The 21737-nt window shown below is 39.1% G+C and overlaps 1 protein-coding gene across 1 annotated transcript in view; it reads left to right on the top strand.

Moving 5' to 3' along the window:
- Positions 1-21346, top strand: part of LOC114638175 (zinc finger protein 431-like) — a gene marked incomplete at both ends in the record, with an annotated part of 41516 nt that extends 20170 nt beyond the window's left edge. The window contains 5 exons of the mRNA XM_028786553.1: positions 10832-10958; positions 11158-11218; positions 12371-13067; positions 14163-14384; positions 21217-21346. Coding sequence (XP_028642386.1) covers positions 10832-10958; positions 11158-11218; positions 12371-13067; positions 14163-14384; positions 21217-21346 — 1237 coding nt within the window. The remainder of the gene's footprint in view (positions 1-10831; positions 10959-11157; positions 11219-12370; positions 13068-14162; positions 14385-21216) is intronic.
- Between the last annotated feature and the right edge of the window lie 391 nt (positions 21347-21737).

Genomic DNA, 21737 nt, shown 5'->3' with positions numbered 1-21737 from the left:
TTTCTTATGGACAGAAACAAGAAAGAATGGACATGTTTTTGGTTCAGTTGGTGTCCTTAACTCTCCACTGGGAGTCCTGCCTGGCCGTAGCATGTGGCCTTTTTAGGGTCTATACCTCACTGCTATGCATCTCAGCTATGATCACCCCCATAGACTCGTTGATGCCCTCCCATGTGTGGTCTCTGGTAATCCTAAAGATGCCCCTACTTTTCCACTCACACTAACTAGAGATTTTGATTCATATTCCTCATCCTCTTGCCCTACCTTCTGTCTCACCATACCTGTTCAGGGCCCCCCTTTACCTTTCTTGTCTGCTCTTTCATCCTGTTCTCTTTCTTCCATCTGCTTCGTATTTCTATTTTTTCCCCCTCCTGTGTGAGATCTACCATGCTCATTTGAGCCTTCCTTCTTGTTTAGCTTCCTTGGGTCTATGGAGTGTAGTGTGGATATCCTGTACTTTATGGTTAATACTCACTTGTGAGTACATACGTGCATGTCCTTTTGGATCTGGGTTACCTCAGGAAGATAGTTACTAGCTGAATCCATTTGATTGCAGAAATCATGATGTCCTTGTTTTAAATAGCTAAATAGTATTATATCTTGTAGATGAACCACATTTTCTGTATCCGTATTTTGGGTGAGGGACAGCTGGATTGTGTGCAGTCTCTAGGTGTAGTACATAAAACACGTATGAACTTAGTGGAGTACATTCCTTTCTGAATATATGCCTAAAAAGGTTCCCTAACTGTTGCACCTCCTCCTGCTAAGTCATAAATTAATGGAAGGAGTAGGGAAATTAGTCCCAGGAAGAAGCCTTAAATAAAACCTGCTGCAACTGTGCTCCAAGCACAGCATAGTCTATCAACTTAGAAGCCAAACTTGACAGGATCACCCATATTGAGCTGCTTCTGGAAAATGAAAGATGAAATTGTCAAGATCATGGATTCTTCCTCTATGGTTTCAGTTTATCACTATTTCATCTATCTTTTGGCAGAGTCAGAGTCCCAGGGAAGTCTCTGAGCTGATTGCATTAAAGTTGTAAGGATGATGCTTCTGTTGCATTTTGTGCCTACAACTTGTTGAGATACCCAAGGCATTCATTAATCTGCCATGGAGAGATACATAGAGGGAGAAGAAGTACCCAAACTGAGGGAAGTATGAAAAGTTACAGGAAATGGGCCTTCAAAGCATTTAGAAAGTGAAGTCCAATGTGTTTGAGACAAAGCTATAGGATTTGGTATTTTACAAGATGTGACTTGCCAGGTATTGCCTTGAGTTTCAGAAGAGACTTTAGGCACTTGAACACTTTATAGGAGCTCCTTCAGATTATTAGGATCACTGTAGACTGAATTCATTTTCATCAAATGATGAACATGAGCCTATAGTGTCCAGGGTCAGAATAAAGTTGATTGAAACAGAAAGGTTGTAGATAGGATGATTTCTTTGAATATTTGTCTGTCATATCTTGCTTTCTTTGTGGAGCTTTTGGAAGCTCGTGTAGGAGAAGCCTTTCCAGATTCCATTGGTGGATAGAATAGTTTGTAGTCTTAATAAAGTTCTTTCTTTTGTTTTTTTGTTTCTGCAATAATTTATATATTGATTATAACCCTGATCATTGTCCCGACTCTTGGTCTTCTGCTCTCACAGACTTCCTCCACCAATATTCTGTTTCTCCTTTGAGAGTGTGCTGGCCCCATGTGTATCCTCACACCATGGTGCATCGAGTCTCAGCTCAGTTATGTGCATCCTCTCCCACTTAGGCCTGAGAATGTAGCCCTGTTAAGACAACAGATTCCCAAAGATAGTCACCAGCTTTAGGGACAGCTCCTGCTAAAGTTGTTGGAGAACCCTCATGAATACTGAGCTCCACATCTGCTATATATATGCCAGGGGCCCTAGTCCAGCCTGTGTATGCTGTTTTGTCTGTGGCTTAGTCACTGAGTGTCCTCAAAGGTCCAGGTTAGTTGAGTTGGTTGGTCTTCCTGTGTAGTTCCTATCCTCTTGAGGACCTTCAGTCCTTCCCCCAACATTTCCATAACAGTTCCCAAGGTTGATTCACAGTTTGACTCTGGTTCTGTGCATCTGTTTCAGTCATCTTCTGTGTGGAGCCTCACAATGGACAGTTGTGCAAGGCTCCTGTATGGGATCATAACAGAGTATCCTTAATAATGTCATGGATTAGAGCTTGCCTATAAGATAGGTCTCCAGTTGAGCCAGTTTTCATTGGCCATTTCCCTCATTCTCTGCTGTAGCTTTTCCCCTTTTAGACAGGACCAATTTTGTTCTGTGTGTCTACTGTGTTATGGTTAAATCTGATCTTTCAGCTTTCTTCTCATGCTCTCATACATTCACCATTTGGGCTCTGTCCCTAAATTACATAAGATACAGTATAAACATTTGGTATTCAATTGTCAGCCATTTTCCTAACTCCCTAACCCTAATCCTAACAACCCTTATCTTAATCCTAACCATAACCCTCTAATCCCCTAACCCTAATTCTAATGCTTGCTGTGGGGAATATTTCTTAACTATACCTTTTGAAGTAAGAAATCCTGTCTCTGTTTTTGTTTTAGTTTTTTTGTTTTGTTTTTTGAAACAGGGTTTGTCTGTATAGCCATGGATGTCCTGGAACTCACTCTATAGACCAGGCTGGCCTTGAACTCAGAAATCTGTCTGCCTCTGCCTCCCAAGTGCTGAGTTTAAAGGTGTGCACTACCACTGCCTGGCAAGAAATCTTGTCTTAATCTTGATTTTTTTGAGGTGTTTAGATCAAACTTTGATCTAGGCTATAGATTCTTTTGGCAACCTACATATGTAAAGGTCATTGAATAGGATAGTTCTTTCGTTTTTTCTACTTCCCCTACATTTTTACAAAACAAAGGTAATTTATTTGTTTGCTTGTTTGTTTTTTAAAACAGGCATTAGAAAGTACTTTTTTCTTCAAAGTTTTGAAATATACTGAAGATGAGCTGTAATATCCTACAACATGAAACCAACCAATCCTTGATTTGTCTAATTTCCCTTGGCCGACTGCTTTATTGGGACATTCTATTAAAGACCCTTTCTATATACCTAGAGATTCATTCTCTCTATGATTTGAGATACAATTATCTAAAAACCTGTACTCATACAACTGTTGTTTTTCTCTACGTTGCCACTGATGATGACAAGCTGGCTTACAATACTGCTCCACAGTGTTTCTCCTATGTTTCTGGCTTTTCTTCCAGGGGTGTTTCATATTTATGACCTGCTGAAAGGGAGCTGCAGTTTCCCTGAGCCCACCATGAAGCCACAAAATAAAACTCTCGTTTCCTAAAATCCCTCTTTAATGTTAATAGCTTGGGTACTCTTCCACTTGGGAGTCAGATGGACACCTCCACTACACCTTGAGCAATAGGCTATGCAAGTTATTAACCTTGATTTCAGGAAGAAGAAGGCAAGTGCTGTGAGGAAAGCTCAAGCAATGTCTGAAGTCAGGTCCTGGTAAGGATAGGATCATTGCTCACAGAGGGAAGGAGCAGGGAGCTTAATAGCCTGAGCTAGAATGGTGCATAATCACCCAGGCCTGGAGAGTCCTCTTGTGGGACAGGCACTAATGCTAATGGAGTGAAAAACATTCCTGAGACCTGGAAAAGGCCTGGTCCTGGACCAGAAGCACGCTTTTAACCTTGAGGAATACTCACTGGCCAATCAAGTCCTCCAGGCCGACCTGCCAGTCAGAAAAGAGGCAGGGTCTCTAGGTGCCTTTCTGCAAGTTCACTGCAGTTCTACAGGTTAGATGGTTCTCTGTGTTCTGCTCTGAGCTCTGCTGTTGTGTGCTGTGAGAGGACCTCAGGGAAGCTCTGAAATCAAGACATGATGAGCACAGGATCACTGCTCACAATGGGTAGGCACAGGTGTCTGAGCAATAGGAGCTGGGGTGGTGGGTCTTCCCTGGGGCTGGATGGGAACATCAGCCAGGTGTGATCACCTGTGAAGTCCCTTGTAATGCCCCTCACTTGTTAGATCAGGCAGTGACCTCTGAATAACTTCACTAAGATGGCTGATTCTGAATCTTTCCAAAACACTTGGACCAGTTGTTTTCCTGTAGAAACATGGGTTGTCTCTGTGACTCTGCAGCACATATGTTTAAGTATTTTTGTCTTTTATAGTATACATTAAAAAGACAGTTATAAATTTAATGGGTCTGGTTTCATATATTACTTGTTTTTGTTGGGTTTAGTTATTGTTAATTTCTTTGTGTTGCAGTTTTTTATGTTTCTTTATTTATATGTTCAGTTTTTTGGTTATTATGTTGCAAAGGGACTCTTATTTTTTCCAATCTATTTGGTATTTTTGGATGCTTCTTTTACCTGAATGGGCATCTTCTTTAGTTTAAGAAAACTTTCATTTATTATTTCATTGAAAATATTTTCCAGACGTTTGGGCTGATATTTTTCTTCTATTCCAATCACCTGTAGTCTTTGCCTATTCATATATATTTCAGAGATGCTGATTGTTTAGTGCCAGGAACCTTTTAGACTCCATAAATTTTTTTGACTGATATGTCCATTTTTCTATTCTACTTTAATGTCTGAGATTCTCTCTTCCATTCCTCTTTTGTGTGTGAACCTTGCCTCTGTAGTTGTCAGGGTACAGGCTATTTCAATGGCCTGCTCTTAGACAATTAGCAACTGCTTAAGGTAGTACCTGCTTATACCACCTGCTACTGTTGCCAGGTATGCCAGATATATGCTCAGTATACAAGGACCACAGTCACTGTAGCTCTCTTCCTTCATTCCTTGTCTCTGTTTTCTGCCCATGCCCCATCTCTATTACCTTTCACTACCCTCATGGCTCTCTGTTCCTTGTCTGTCTGCCTGTCTGCAGGTCCTCTTGTGTGCCTCTGTCCCTTCTCCTGGTTCTAAATTCTCTCCCTTCCCCAAAACAACCATTTTGCATCAAATCTGTTGCATGTTTTAATTTCTCAGGACAAGCTGTGATAGAATAACTTGGCTCTGCTGGTGATACTTGCTATGACGAACGCCCCTTTCTGAACAGCCAGTCAAGGTACAACAGCAGGGTTAAGCTACATATAGATAATTAATACACCTTACAGAAAAAAACAATGTTAGCCTACGAATCACGAGTTGGTTTTTTACCCCTTGTTTGGTTCATGCAAATTATGCCAGGCATACAGTTTCTAGAATATTAAGATGCTTACCTGTATTTTTTTTTTTTTTTGAGACAGGGTTTCTCTGTGTATCCCTGGCTGTCCTGGAACACACTCTGTAGACCAGGCTGGCCTCGAAATCAAAAAAATCAATTTGGAGGCCTTTGCCTCCAAATTGCTGGGATTAAAGGCAGCTTACCTGTATCTTAATGCCCCAATCTTGCTGTAACTACAATAAATACTTAGTACTCCTACACTTGGTCTCTCATTCTGGACCTGATGCAAGATTGAATGGTTACTAGTTGTCCTTGTTACTGAGCTCATAATAAAGACCTTTGTGTGTTTGCATTGCAATAGGCTTTTGTTGGTCTTTGTAGTCTCTGTGACTTAAGTATAATATCTTGGTACATTGACTTGACCCAAACTCACTCAGGATTCCCCACTGAAGGGTTGAAAGATCTGCTGTTAAGATATGTCATTGTTGTTCTTTGTGTCAGTGTCTTGTCTGTCAGATTTGTGTCTGTGTGACTTGGTTTTCTGATTTTTCATGAGTATTTGTGCAGGGAGATGAATGAAGTGAACATGGAACCATGGTACACTGGATACACTGGAGAGTCTTAGCCACAATGGGTTTAGAAGATGTTCCAGAGCCTGGTATAGGAGTTGGTGTGCCCATGGCCTTAATTGCTGGGAAGGTTAGAGCAGACTTGGAACCCTGCTATATGACTCACAGCTGCTATCCTGTCTTGCTGAATAAGGGCTTACTTGTCACAGATTATATACTAATCCAAGGCAAGCCATTTTAGGATGATCACCTGCTAATTATTAGCTTGTCCCATTATGGCTTCTGACAGATGATTGAAATGGTAATGCTCTTCCACTGAGGCTGGCAATATTCCTAAGGAAGTTGGCCTAAGCTGGTTGAAAAAGCTAGGTGAACATGAGACAGTGACCAAGCAGGAATGCAAGCCAGGAAAAAATGTTTGTCCATGGCTTTTGGCTTCATCTTCTATCTTCAGTTTCTGTTCTCAGCTCCGAGCTTGATGTACTATGATCTGACAGAACCATTCACAGCAATCATTTGTTACCTGAGATGCTGTTGCTTAGAGGTATCAATTGAAGCAGCAGAATAGCAAGGTAGAAAAACAACAGCAAAATGGTATCAAAAAATGATTTTGCTATCTGACACTATGTTTTCTATTAGAGGAATTTGGAAAATATAAGAAAGTGAGATGGCAAAAGTCATAGAAGGCTGTACATGGAGCTTCACCGGTTGTTCTCATAGGATATGAAACATTGTTCACAGTAATCCAGCAAGAGGAAGTTGAGAACATAGTATTTTGTGTAAAAATAGACTCTGAAAAGTTGAGCTTGCCAGGCGGTGGTGGCGCACGCCTTTAATCCCAGCACTTGGGAGGCGGAGACAGGTGAATTTCTGAGTTCGAGAGTTCGAGGCTAGCCTGGTCTACAGAGTGAGTTCCAGGACAGCCAGTGCTACACAGAGAAACCCTGTCTTGAAAAACAAAAAAAAAAACAAAAAAAAAAAGAAAAGAAAAGTTGAGCTAGAGGTCATTTGTGTGATACTGTTGACAAAAATGTTTCATTATATGCTTATGCACTTAGATACTGAATAGGGAAAAATTTAGAAATAAATGTATTTGTTCTCTTTTTCCTATTTAATTATATATTCAATGTGCATCTCATTTGATATTCCCTCTTTATTCTGCCTTACATACTCCCTCATCTCTAACTCCTCTTCATCTCTCCAAGGAGGGAATGGACCATTTCAATGTTCCTTAACCCAAGCATGTCTACTCTCTGCAAGGCTAGGCACATATTTTCCCACTGAGGTAAGACAATGCAGCCAAGTTAGGGGAACAGTTCGCACAGATATACAACAACTTAAGGGACATCCCTTTCTCTACCATGTGTTGGGGGACCCACATGAAGACTGAATAGCACATGTACTACATGTGTGGTGGGGACCTTAGTTCAGCCTGTGTATGCTCTTTGGTTGGTGGTTCAGTCTCTGAGAGTCTCCTATGGTCCAGGTTAGTTGATTCTGATAGCCTTCTCGTGGACTTGCTGTCTCTTATGGGGCCCTCAATCTATTCCCCAACACTTCCAAAAGACTCCCTGAGCCCTGTCTAATGTTAGACTGTGGGTCTATGCATCTGTTTCATTCAGGTGCTAGATGGAGACCATCAGAGGACAATTATACTAAGGTCCTCTCTCCAAGTATAACAAAGTATCTTCAGTAATGTCAGGGAGTAATGCTGCCCATGGGATTGGTCTCAAGTTGGGCAAGGCATCATTTGGCCATTCCTTCCATCTCTGCTCCATTTTTGTGGCTGCATTTTTGTAGACAGGACCAGTTTTGGGTAGATTGTAGGTTTGGTTGGTGTCCTTAACTCTCCACTGGGAGTCCTGCCTGGCTGCAGGATGTGGCCTCCTTAAGGTCCATATCTTACTGTTATACATCTCAAGATCAACCCCACAGATTACTTGCTGCCTTACCATTCATTATCTCTGCCACTTTCTCTAGGATGCCCCCTCCACCCAGTCAGCTGCAGATTTGGATTTATTTTCACCCTCTGGTCCTCTCTGGTCTCTTACCACACCTGTTCCTAATCCTCCCCCCATTACCCTTTCTTATCTGCTCTCACATCCAGTTCTCCCTCTTCCATCTACCTCATATGACTGTTTTATTCCCCCTTCTGAGTGAGATCTACCATGTTGATTTGGACCTTCCTTCTTGTCTACCTTCTTTTGGTCTATGAAGTGTAGTTGGATATCCTGTACTTTATGGTTAATAATCACTTGAAAGTGAGTCCATACATGCATGTCCATTTGGGTCTGGGTTACATCAGTCAGTATATTTCTCCTTCCATCAACTTGCCCGCAAATTTCATCACGTTATGCTTTTTAATAGCTGAATAGTATTCCGTATTTTAAATGAACCACATATTCTGTGTCCATATTTCAGTTGAGGGGCATCTGCATTCTTTCCAGTTTCTAGCTGTTATAGATAAAATGGCTATGAAATTAGTGGAGCAAATATGCATGTGGGTATATGTCTCAGAAGGTACCCTAAGTGTAACACTTCCTCCTGCTAAGTCTGAAATTAATGGAAGGAGTATGCAAAGTGATTCCTAGTCCTAGGAAGGAACTTTAAATAAAACCTGCTGCAGCTATGGTCCCTGCAAGGGAGATCCCATCAACTTACAAGGCAAACTTGACAGAATCACCCATATTGTGCAGCTTCTCGAAACTGAAAGATGGAAAATTCAGGGTCATGAAGTCTTCCTTTATGGTTTCAGTTTAGCACTATTCCAGCCATTTTTGGCAGAGTCAAAGCCACAGTGAAGATTCTGTGAAAGTTCATTGCATTGAATTTGTTGAGGAGAATGCTTGGGTTGCATTTTGCAACTACAACTTGTTAAGCTACCTAAAGCATCGAGAAATATGCTATGGAGAGATACATACAGGGAGAGGAAGTACCCAAAATGAGGGATGTATGACTAGTTACAGGAAAAGAGCCCTCGAAGCCTTTAGAATCTGAAGTCCAATGTGTCTGAGACAAAGCTCTAGGATTTGGATGTTTGCCCTTCTGTGTTTCTTGCCTTGATCCTATCTTCTCTCCCAAGGTGCACATTCCTATCTATTAGAATGGGAAGGAGTATTCTGTGCCATTGTATGTTAGAAAGATATAACTTGCTTTCTGATTTCATAAGATGTGTCTTTCAAGATGTTGCCTTCAAAGTCAGAAGAGACTTTAGACATTTGAACAATTTAGGAGCTCCTACAAATTATTAGGATCACTTAATATTGAATGCATTTACCTCACAGGATGGACATGAGTCTCTAGTTTTCAGGGTCAGAATGCAGTTGATTGAAACAAAAAGCTTCTAGATAGGATGGTGTTTTTGAGCACTAGTCTGTCATGTCTGGCTTTCTTTGTGGAGCTTGTGGAAGCTCTTGTAGGAGGAGCCTTTAAAGATTCCTTTTAGGGGATAGGATAGTGTGAACACTCTTAAAATTTTTCTTCCTTTATTACTTTCTTTTTTTCAGCAATAATTTATATATTTATTATAACCTTGATCACTGTCCCTACTGTAAGTACCCTGCCTTTCTAGAGTCCCTCCCACCAATCTCTTTTGTTTCTCCTTTGAAAGGGTGTGGGCTTCATAGGTATCTCCACTCCATGGTGCTTCAAGTCATGGGTTAAGTGCATCCTCTCCCACTGAGGCCAGCCATGGCATCCCTGTTAAGAGAACAGATTTCAAATATAGGCAGCAGCTTTAGGGACTAGCCCTGCTACATTAGTTAGGGAATGATCAAGAAGACTGAGCTGCATATCTGCTAAATATGGACTCAGAGGGAGCCTTAGTCCAGGATGTGTATGCTGTTCTGTTTGTGGCTCAGTCACTGAGTGTCCCCAAGGGTCCTGATTAGTTGAGTCTGTTGTTCTTCCTGTGGTTTTTCTATTCCCTTGAGGACCTTCAATTCTTCTCCCAACTCTTCCATAACAGTCCTCAAGGTCAACTGAAAGTTTGACTGTGGTTCTCTGCATCTTTTTCAGTCAGCTGCAGGGTAGAGCACCACAGTGGACAATTATGCAAGGTTCCTGTGTGGGAGTGTAATAGAATATCCTTAATAATGCCATGTACTAACCTTACTATTTGGGTGTGTCTGTAGTTGGGCAAGTTTTCATTGGCCATTTCCTCATTCTGTGCTGCAACTTTACCCCTACACTTCTTTTAGACAAGACAAATTTTGTTCTGTGTGTCTACTGTGGTGTTGTTGAATTTGATCCTTCAGCTTTCTTCTCATGATTCCATACATTCACCATTTGATCTCTGTCCCTAAGTCACATAAGATACAGTATAAACATTTGCTATTCATTATAAATATAATTTACAAGCCTGTTGGTTTTATATTTTTAACTTTATTCTTTTGTTTTTGTTTTTCAAGATAAATTTCTCTGTGAATCCCTTCCTGTCCTGATGGTAGATAAAGAATCCACACAAGCCACCTGACATATTTTTGTTAAAAAAACAAAAACAAAAACACATGCTTCTGTGCTGATCTTAATCCACATCTTTAATTTTGAAATTTGTCCAAATATATAGGTTATATTCTATTTCTAAAGATGGCATATGGTCATGATATCAATACTACCTGAGGTTTCAGAGTCATTGGATTCCAGATGTATAACGTTCTGCCTTACTCTTGTGTTTCTTCTAAAATTTTTGGATAAATAGGAGTATTTTGCCTGTGTGAATGAATATGATTATCATATATGCCTCATGTTTAGTTTTGTCAGAATGTGGCCTCAGAACTCTTGATCTTCATGTTATGGGTAGTTGTTGGTCCCCATGTACATGTTAGAAATTGACCACCATTATGTGGAAGACCATCCAGAGCTTTCCACTTCTGCGTTATCTCATTCTCCTGCCCTATGTTACTTATTAATGATCAACATTTATATTACTAATATTCTCATCAGTTTATTTGTATCTTTTTAAACATGCATCCCTTTTTAGTAAAATTTTATTAATGCTGCATTTTAAACGGGCATACTTTATGTTTCTAGAAGATGAATACAGAACAACTTTGAATGTATAATTTATTTTCAGTGATGTTAGTATCATGGTTTGTGTTATACACATATTTTAGGATCCAGTGACTTTTGATGATGTACATATTAACTTCACTGGAGAAGAGTGGAATTCACTAGATCCTTCCCAGAAGAATCTCTACAAAGATGTGATGCTGGAGACCTACCGGAACCTCACTGATATAGGTAAGACTGAATTTTCTTTTGCTTTTCAAAAATAAGGGCACAAATATATCCTGGTTATTGATGATATTCTGTTATTTTAATTGAGAAGAAGGAAGATTGAGAGGAATAAATCAGGGTCGGTGCTGTGAAAATTCACAGTGTCTTGAATTTTGCCTAATTTCCAATACTATATCATTCATTTTCTGGTACTGTGTTTTAGGCTACAATTGGGAAGACCACCATTTTGAAAAAGAATTTCAACATTTTAAAAGGTACAAAAGGTAATCTTAATATGCAAACTAATGCAAATATGCCTCTGAGGAAATTTTAGTTTCTCCTGGAAACTCTAAAAAAAGGAAGTATGTAAAATATCAGTCCTTTAAGTATAACTATAATTACAATATTCTCACAAAGCCATGTGCCTCAATGTCAGTTATCTGATTTGTGTTTGCAAGGCATTCCTCTAAGGAAGAAGACATAGAAACAATGCTTTAAGAGATACCTTTATTTGATTTGTAGCTCCATTGGAGCTATGCTGTGGAACTACCAATCTGAATAGTATCATAAAATTTAGATGTTACACATTGAATAGTGATAAATATATATCAAAAGCCATCCAATAAGTAAATAGTCCATGGTAAATTTTGTGATACTCATATTCTTGTAGTGACATTGCTAAGTTTATTGAGAGGTCACTTTATGAGAATCAAGAATGTTGTTGTGGAGAAACCTCAATCCACATACAGTATATCTACAAGGAACAAAAAGTCAAATGGTGTTAATTCAATATGGAAACCATGCATTTCTTCTTTTTCTGGGTATATCAAGTGTCAGAATAAAAAAAAAAAAAAAAACATGTGAGCACATGAATATTTAAAGAGCAATGTACTTCTCTCTATTTCAGGATAGTGAGAAGATATGTAGTATTCTGCCTTTGGTAGATGTTCTGAATATGATAGAAGTTTTCAATTAATTGGTTTTCTGACTTTACTGGGAATATCACCAAAGTCACACTGCAGGCCTGAGGGTACTAGATATTTGTAAATTTTTCTGTTTTTCCTGGTTCACGGTGCTAATGTGATATGATCCACACTACGGAAAATTTATGAAAAAAATCAGTATTATAGTGGTCTGCGTTTTTCCATTATCCTTCAGATACCTGCAATACAATATATAGAAATCTCATATAGAAAAACGATGTTATAACTGTGAGCCAAGAAATAAATATTTTTGTCATCACAGGTATTTTTCAAACAGGCAAATCAAGCCATAGTTGGGAAGAACATCATGAATCTGTGAAGAGATAAAACTTTAAGATATGATTCTTTTTTTGTTTTATTAAACCAAACTGTAAAATTAATTCATATTGATGAATTGCTTGATCATGGTAATGAATGTGGTAAAGCTTTCACTTGTGCCAATTATCGTTGCAGGCATGTAAGAAGTCATAGCCAGGAGAAACAACATGAATGTAATCAATGTAGTAAAGCCTTTATAACACACAGTCATCTCAAAAGACATAAAAGAATACATTCGGGAGAAAAATCTTATGAATGTAATCAGTGTGGTAAAGCTTTTTCAAAGCAGAGAAATCTCCAAACTCATAAAAGAACACATACTGGAGAGAAACCTTATGAATGTAATCAATGTAGTAAAGCCTTTGCAAGACGCGATCATCTCCAAAGTCATAAAAGAACACATACTGGAGAGAAACCTTATCAATGTAATCAATGTAGTAAAGCCTTTTCACATAAGAGTAGTCTCCAAAGTCATAAAAGAAAACATACTGGAGAGAAACCTTATGTATGTAATCAATGTGGTAAAGCCTTTGTTTATCAGAATAAGCTCCAATGTCATAAAAGGACCCATACTGGAGAGAAACCTTATGAATGTAATCAATGTGGTAAAGCCTTTTCACGGCAGAGTACTCTCCAAAGTCATAAAAGAACACATACTGGAGAGAAACCTTATGAATGTAAACAATGTGGTAAAGCCTTTTCACAGCAGAGTACTCTCCAAAGTCATAAAAGTACACATACTGGAGAGAAACCCTATGAATGTAATCAATGTGGTAAAGCCTTTTCATATCAGAGTAGTCTCCAAAGTCATAAAAGAAAACATACAGGAGAGAAACCTTATGAATGTAATCAGTGTGGTAAAGCATTTTCAAAACGGAGTAGTCTACAATATCATAAAAGAACACATACTGGAGAGAAACCTTATGAATGTAATCAATGTGGTAAAGCCTTTGTTTGTCAGAATAATCTCCAACGTCATAAAAGGATCCATACTGGAGAGAAACCTTATGAATGTAATCAATGTGGTAAAGCCTTTTCACAGCAGAGTATTCTCCAAAGGCATAAAAGAAAACATACTGGAGAAAAACCTTATGAATGTAATCAATGTGGTAAAGCTTTTTCCTGGCAAAGTACTCTTCAAAGTCATAAAAGAACACATACTGGAGAGAAACCTTATGAATTAAATCAATGTAATAAAGCCTTTGCAAGATCCTGTCTTCTCAAAAGTCATAAAAGAACACATACTGGAGAGAAACCTTATGAATGTATTCAATGTGGTAAAGCATTTTCAAAATGGAGTACTCTACAATATCATAAAAGAACACATACTGGAGATAAACCTTAGGACTGTAATTAATGTGGTAAAGCCTATTTACAAGGGAGATGTCTCCAAAACTGTAAAAGATCACATACTGGAGAGAAATCTTATGAATGTAATCAGTGTTATAAAGCATTTGAAAGTCATAGCCATCTGCAGTTTTATAAAAGATCCTGAAAGACCCCTCAGAGCAGAGACCCTCACTCAACTCTTGGGAGATCATGGCCATCCAATGACCCTCGAGACACCGTTCCTGATGCAATCAGCAAGAGGTTTATTTCAGGAAATCAGCTCGCTGAGGCCTAGACTCCTGACCCATGCAGGGGCAGAGGATCTCGACCCCCAGCTCAAGTAGAATAGGGTATTTAAAAAAAATAACCACAAACCATGGGGAGTGAGGGGTGTTGCTGGAAAGTACCAGTGGAAAGTCCCAGTCTATTATTCAGCATGTGACAGGGTTCAAGGAACAATCATGGCGAAGTATAGATTTTTTTTCTCAAGAACTCAATCTTATACAACCATATCATCTACTTTGTGGTCAGACAAATTCTTGGAACACAAAGCCCAGATGTAGCTCACCTGCTGTCTTGGCTCTATTCTATCTGCTAGTCTGCTAGGGGTAAAAATTCTATTAACCTTTCAATCCATACAAGAGATAAACGACATGAATGCTTTCAATGTGGTAAAGCCTTTTCATATCATCTTCTTGATAAGCAAAAAATTGCTCTGAAGAGAACCCCTGTTAATGTAATCACTGTTGTAAAACCTTCTCAATTCACTGTCATCTGCCAATACATAACAGAACACATTCAAGAGAGTAACCCTATGAAGGTAATAAGTGTTTTAAGCTCTTGCGAGTTACAGTTATCGCCCAATACATAAAAGAACACATACTGTAGAGAAACTCCATGGATGTCATGAATGAGGTAAAGCTTTTCCAGGAGAGCCATCTCTGAATACACAAAAGAAAATGTGCAGGAGAAACCTTATGAATTTAATCAATGTAAGAAAGCCTTTGTATATCACAGTTGTCTCCAAATATATGAAGGAGCACATAGTGAAGAGAAGCCCTATGTGTGTAATGAATGTGGTAAAGCCTTTGCATGTCACTGTACTCTCCAAATACTACAAGGAGCACACACTTAAAGAAACCTTATGAATGAAATAAACATGGAAAAGCCTGTGCATTTCACTATAGTTTCCAAAGACATAAAAGAACACATATTGGATAGAAAACTTGTGAGTGTTCTAAACTCACCTCTACCAACATCCCTTTGCCCTGGGGCATCAAGTTTGTGCAGAGTCAAGTGGATCCTCTCCCAGTATGGTCAGACAAGGCAGTCCTCTGCTACACACATGCCTAGGGCCATTAACCAGCCTCTGTGTGCTCTCTGGTTATGGTTTACTCTCTGTAAGCTCTGAAGTGTCCAGGTTAGTCAACACTGTTGTTCTTCCTATGAGGTTGTCATTCTCTTTATCTCCTTAAGCCCTTCCTCTGACTCTTCTATATGGAACATTTCACCCTTAAACAATTATACATATGTATTAGTATTCTCATCACCTCATGGCATTTTCTCCAAAATTGACCACGTAATCTGTCTCAAGGCAAGCCTCAACAGATAAAAGAAGACTGAAATAGTCTCATGCATTCTATAAAATCACTACAGACTAAGCCCCGACTTCAATAACAAAAACATGAGAAAGCCACATACTCATGGTAATTGAACAACTCTCTATTCAGTGATAACTTGGTCAAGGAAGAAATAAAGAAATGAAAACTTTCTAAAATTTAATGAAAATGAATGCACAGCGTACCCAAACTTATGGAACACAACTAAAGCAGTGGTAACACAAAAATGCATAGCATCAAGTGCCCTTTTAAAGATACCAGAGAGATACTACACTAGCAACTAGGAAATAATCAAACTCAGGGTAGAAATCAACCAATAAGAAACAAAAAGTGATACAGAGACTCAATAAAGCCAAGAGCTGATTCTTTGAGAAAATCAACAAGATAGAAAAACACGACCTGGAAGGCACAGTGACAGTATCCACATTTTAAAAAATCAAAAATGAAAAGAGAAACAGAAAAATTTTTGAAATCATCTGCTCTTTCTATTTACTGGAAAATCTAGATGAAAAGGATAATCATCTAGACAGATACCACAAACCTAAGTTAAATCAAGCTCAGGTAAATTATCTAAATTGTTCCATAGCCGGGCGGTGGTGGCGCACGCCTTTAATCCCAGCACTTGGGAGGCAGAGGCAGGTGGATTTCTGAGTTCGAGACCAGCCTGGTCTACAGAGTGAGTTCCAGGACAGCCATGGCTACACAGAGAAACCCTGTCTCAAAAAACCAAAAAAAAAAAAAAAAAACTAAATTGTTCCATAATCCATAAGGAAATCAAGGAACTCTTTAAACCCCCCCCCCAAAAAAAAAACTAGTGCTAGGTAGTTTTAGAGAAGAATTCTACCAGACCTTCAAAGAAGAGCTGAGACAGAAGGAATACTACCTAATTCTTAATTTTTTTAAATGCCAATTATTGGTTTCAAATACATCACTGCTTTAATTTTTGTTGGTTTTCATTCCTCTACATTCCCAGGTCTTTAAGAATTTCTTTACTTTTTTTTCAAGTCCTGTTGATTATTGATTTCTGTTCACAGGAATGATGCCTGTAGCTGAGACTTGCCACTTTGTATGTAATCGAGAATTACTTTCAGCACTCAATCCTTTCTCTTCAGCTCAGTGAATTATAGAGTGTCTTGCAACTTTTCAAGACTGGTCCTTGCCTGGTCAGTGCAAAGCAAAAATAAAACACTGAGTAAGTTTCCTCCAGTGTCTCTAGCTTTTCTTAGGTCTTAATATGAACAGAGGCCTGTGCAAGAATCAAGTCCTATGACCAACATTGAAGCAGCGTTAGTCCCAGTACAAAAAGATGGAAAAGGAGTGTGAAAGCTTCTCTGCTTTGACAGTGATTGATGTTACCAAAGAGTTGTGAGGTAGTTAATTTTAGACGAACAATATATGTCCTTATTGGCCTTTCCTTGTGTCTGCACACTAGGCAATCAGGAATCTTGATAAAAAAAAACTGAACTTGCCGGGCGGTGGTGGCGCACGCCTTTAATCCCAGCACTTGGGAGGCAGAGGCAGGCGGATTTCTGAGTTCGAGAGTTCGAGGCTAGCCTGGTCTACAGAGTGAGTTCCAGGACAGCCAGGGCTACTCAGAGAAACCCTGTCTCGAAAAACCAAAAAAAAAAAAACAAAAAAAAAAAAAAAAACAAAACTGAACTTATGTTAAACCTAATTAATGTAGTTACACTACTTCAACCAAAATAAGAAGCCTAGGTATCAATGATATGGCACTATCTAAATGGACTCTTATATTCTAGGTTTAAAATGTTAAAGCCCGAGAGAAAAAGTATAAGTAATATTTGATTTGCTCTAATACAAGATCTAAGACTCTGGACACATGGCCATAAAGCCTGGTGCAACATTTTACAATGATTCTTTTCTGATTATAATTACATCATTACTATCATTTTTTTTTCCTGCCTTGAATGATTGCTTAATAAACACACCTAAAGTCTAAAGCTGGGGAGAAGAAAGGTAGAATGTGCTTCTGTTCCCAGGTTTGGTGTCCAGAGAAGGGACCATGAAAGAGGGAGAAGAGGAAGAAGGTGCCATGGGGTAGGTGGGTTGTGAGTGCATGGACAGGAGGGCTGGCCTAGGAGTATGAACAGGCTAGAGAGAACATGACAAGTGCTACCTCACAGTTATTAACAGGGAAGTAGACAAAATACCATAAAGGGTTGATATCTGCCCAACTCTGGTGCTTTAATGCTTATAAATACAAAGTCTTTTGTGTCTTTTATTTGATACCTCCTTGATTTAATTTAGGTAGAGACACCCAAATAGTATTCACCACAAAAAGATAGATGTAATTATGGTTTGAGTCTGATGATGGAAATGGAATGGAAAGTAAGGTGGTAGAGGATAATCCTGGCTCTGGTTCTTTCTAGAAAGTGTCATACAGTGCTTTCAGACAGCTTTTCTTTAAAGAAGATGAAGGGGAGGGATTGTTCCAGTAACCCATTATCAGATACTGAACTTGAAAACCACTGTGCTGCCCCCTGTGGTGGTGCATGCCTATAATGTCAGAACCCAACAGACAAGGCAGGAAGATCAGAAGGCCAAAATCCAGCTCAGCTATCTAATGAATTTTTGACTAGCCTAAGCTAAATTAAACCCTGTCTTACTTTCACCTCAAATATTTTCATCAAAACTGGTTAGAAAAAGTGTCATGTGAATACATACATCCACACATATCTCTTTCTACTTAATGTTTCTATATGTGGATAAAAGCATTGGGAAAACAAGTAGAATCAATAATAAAATATTAAAATAAATTTCTAGGGGGAAATTTAAGTTTACTTTAGCTTTTGTATTTTCTGTTTTGCATCTGTATTTTTGTCATTTTCTGTATCAAACATACATTCCTTGTGCAGTTTAATCAAAAGCACAATCTGTGACAAATAGTCTACACAAAAGGTATGGTGTGTCATGTGTTATAATTTCATTCTAATTCCTATGGATTTGAAGAAACGGTTTCAAATACACATTTGTAGCCCAGCTTCAGGGGTCACACATGGATCTGGAGATTCTCTAGTAGGAGAAGGCCAAGAAAATCTCTAGTGCTAGAGATAAATCACATAATACCCAGGATGAGATTTTGTTTTCTCATTAAGCAGCAGCAAAGCCTGTTTCAGAGTAAGACACTTACATTGCTTATTGCAAGAAGAGCTTAGTAAGGTGAAAGCAGAGCTTGAGAGCAGGAATAAGAGCATCTGAATATGACAAATCAAAACTGTGTAGAGCAGTTTCCAGTTGAGATATCAACAGTGTGAAGGACAGTGAAGAGAGGAGGCAGCAAGGTCACAAGGTGACTGAGTGGCATCCTTACTCGAGAAGATGAACACATACATCTCTTGCTACATGGTGTGCAGTTACTGATCTAGTGAGTGCCTTTTTGTCACTATGTCTCCATTAACATCACCAGAAGCAATTTGCATTATTTGGCACTGCCACTTGTATTCCTTTACAGTTTTGACTCGAGGATACATTATCTTATATTTACGACAAAGCCCTGTGTCATAACTTAGAAGGGACCTTGATCATCTGTGTTGTCCGTAAAATATGATATTAGTGGTCTAAAGTGCACATTATATAGAATTGACCTAGTGAGCATCGAGTGTCACCCAATTTGGACTAATTGGTAACCCATATGGGCATAAGGATTGAAAATAAATCCAACTAAAATTTAACAGTCTTCTAATTTAATGAAATGCTTAGGAATCTAGTAGTATTGGGAATTCAAAGACATTAATACCAAAGTGAAAGATAGATCATTGCACCTGGCCACTCCCACTACAAAGAAAGAAGCACAACAGTTAGTATGGCTTTTAGGATTTTGGAGACAGCACACTCCTCACTTCAGTGTGTTACACCAACCACTAAGTATACCAAATATCCCAGAAAGCTACTAGCTTTCTCTTGGGGGCCAAGAACAGGAGAAGGCTCTGTAACAGAACCCAGCTGCTGTGCAGGCTATTCTACCAGTTCCATTTTCAGAGAAGACTGTTGTTTGGAGCCTTTGGCAGGCCCTCATTGTGAATAATAGATTCTGATCATTTGAGCAAGGCTCTACCATCAACTCTGCCCAACTATTTTGCATTTTAAATACAGATCTTGGCCTGCTATTCCATCTTAGTAGAAAGTGAACAGACAGTGAGCCACCAAAGTTACCATAAAACCTGAATTGACCTTGATGAACTGAGTGCCATTAGTCCCAACCAGACAGCAGTAATATGACCATGTCCTGACTGCACAAGAAAGTTACATAGAAAGTTGCCCAGATGCCTATAGTTTCTACTCCTGTACAATGCCCTCTGCTATCATGCATGCACCAAGGCCTTCCTGGGATATGCCCTATCATTAAATGACTGAGGAAGTGATAAGTCCATCCTAGTTTACTAAGAGTTCTGTTATGCAGGCACCATCCAGAAGTAAACAACTGCAGCATGAAAATATGTTTCCAATACAACCCTGAAAGGCACCAGTAAAGGGAAATTTTCATATTACTCAGAGTTTCATGCAGTAGTCATTGTCATACATTTGTTTGAAAATGTGTGATTATGCACTGAATCATCAGCTATAAACACTGGGATGCTTAACTGCCAGAGACTTGGAAAGAGAATGATTAGAAAATTGTTGAGTCATAAAAGAAGGAAGTATGTGGATAGATCTCTCAAAATGGTCAAAAGATGTAAAGATATTTATGTCCCATGTAAATACTGATCAAAGGTAAGTTCAGCTGGGCAAACATTCAGTAATCATGTAGGGAGGATGATTCATTCTGTGTGAAGTCAGCCTTGTCCTCAGCAATATCTGTCATTTTTCAATGAGCCCATGAAGATGGTGGCCATCGTGAAGCAGTGGGGTTTATACACAGGTACAACAGTAGCCTGACATGGCCACCTCTCCTGGTGAGTGCCAGTTCTACCAACAGCAGAGACCAACACTGAGCACTAGATATGGAACTATAACTTGGGTTGACCAGCCAGAGAGTTGGTGGCAGGTTGACTACATTGGATCATTTATCATGAGCAAAGGAGAATGCATTCATCTTTGTGGAGTAGATATGTATTCTGCTTATCATTTTATTTGTATGCACATATTACTTCTGCCAAAACCACTATGCATGAACATGCTGAGTGCCTCATTGCCCACAATGGCATTCCACACAGTATTGCTGCTGACCAAGGAACTCATTTCACAGCAGAGAAGTGAGACAGTGGGCCAATGATCATGGATTCTAATGGTGTTAATTACCATGTTCCTTGATACCCTGAAGTACCTGAACTGACAGCTTGATACCCTGAAGTACCTGAACTGACAGAAAAATACAATGACCTTTAGAAGACACTTTTACATAGTCAATTATGGGACAGCCTCCTGGAGATCTGGGCAGGTTCCTAGAGTATATATATTTTCAAGCAGCATATAGTACTTGGTATGTTTTCTCTCATAGCCTAGATTCATGATGTCAGGAGTCAAGGTTTTGGAAAACCTGTGTGAATGGCGCAGTCCTCCATATCTCAGTGGAACTCAGCTGAAAATGGAAGACTCCCTTTATCAGCAGGGCTTCCATTTCTCTGCCTGACTCTGTCTGGACACTGTTCCTGAACAAAGGTGTCTGTCCTTAGCTAATGAATGTCCTTGTGCAAGCTGCTTAAACTCAGCACATAAGCCCCAACCTGGCTTCCCTGCCTACATGATAATTAGGTATACTATTATGACCAATTAACCCTTTCCACATGTACCCCTAAAAGCCTTCATATACCATATTCCTGAGACAATAAAATAAAGTAAAATTCACTCACTGTGCTGGTCTCAGGAGATTATCCTATACTACTCACAGCCGTCTCAAACCAGATTGCCATGGCAGCTCCCTTTGTCCTCACTGTTTGGTGGCTAAAACCACCCAAGGAGAAAGAAGACACACCAATGCTGTAGCCCTTAGTGGCCTGGAAGTGGAAAAAAATGATTCATTTCCCTATGACCTTAAGTTCTGTTAATTGATAATACTATGTCTTCTGATTAAAGACAATGGGAACCTACAACAGCCTTTTCCAGATAGAATTACAAAGGGCACAGACTCGTCCAGGAAAAATGCCAGATCTGCTGAGGTTATTACCAAGGTTGAGGAAAAATACAGAATGGGTTGTAGAGGAAGGTACTTATAAAAATAAACAAAGGCCTAATTGCATGACTAATTGCAGAAATGAGGATTATTAGTGATGTGAGTGTTCAAGTCATATTTGATAATGTTGTTTATCTAGAGATAGTTGCATTTTCTTTCCTCAGGTCCAGAAAATCAGTTAAGAGAATATCAATGGTCATCACAATTGAAGTTGAGACACTGAGAAAATGTTCTCATGATGCATTATAATATCTTTATGGGTCTGTGCTTGTACAAGGGTTAGTTCAATCATTTTAGGCCAATAAATAATGCTTTTCCTTACTCTTTAAATAGTAACATTCAGAGCTGGAGAGATGGATCAGCAGTTAAGAGCACTGACTGCTCTTCCAGAAGTCCTGAGTTCATTTCCCAGCAACCACATGGT

Source organism: Grammomys surdaster, unplaced genomic scaffold (genome assembly GCF_004785775.1).
Source record: "Grammomys surdaster isolate TR1022 unplaced genomic scaffold, NIH_TR_1.0 125553, whole genome shotgun sequence".
NCBI lineage: Eukaryota > Metazoa > Chordata > Mammalia > Rodentia > Muridae > Grammomys > Grammomys surdaster.
This window is presented reverse-complemented; position numbering and strand designations above follow the sequence as displayed.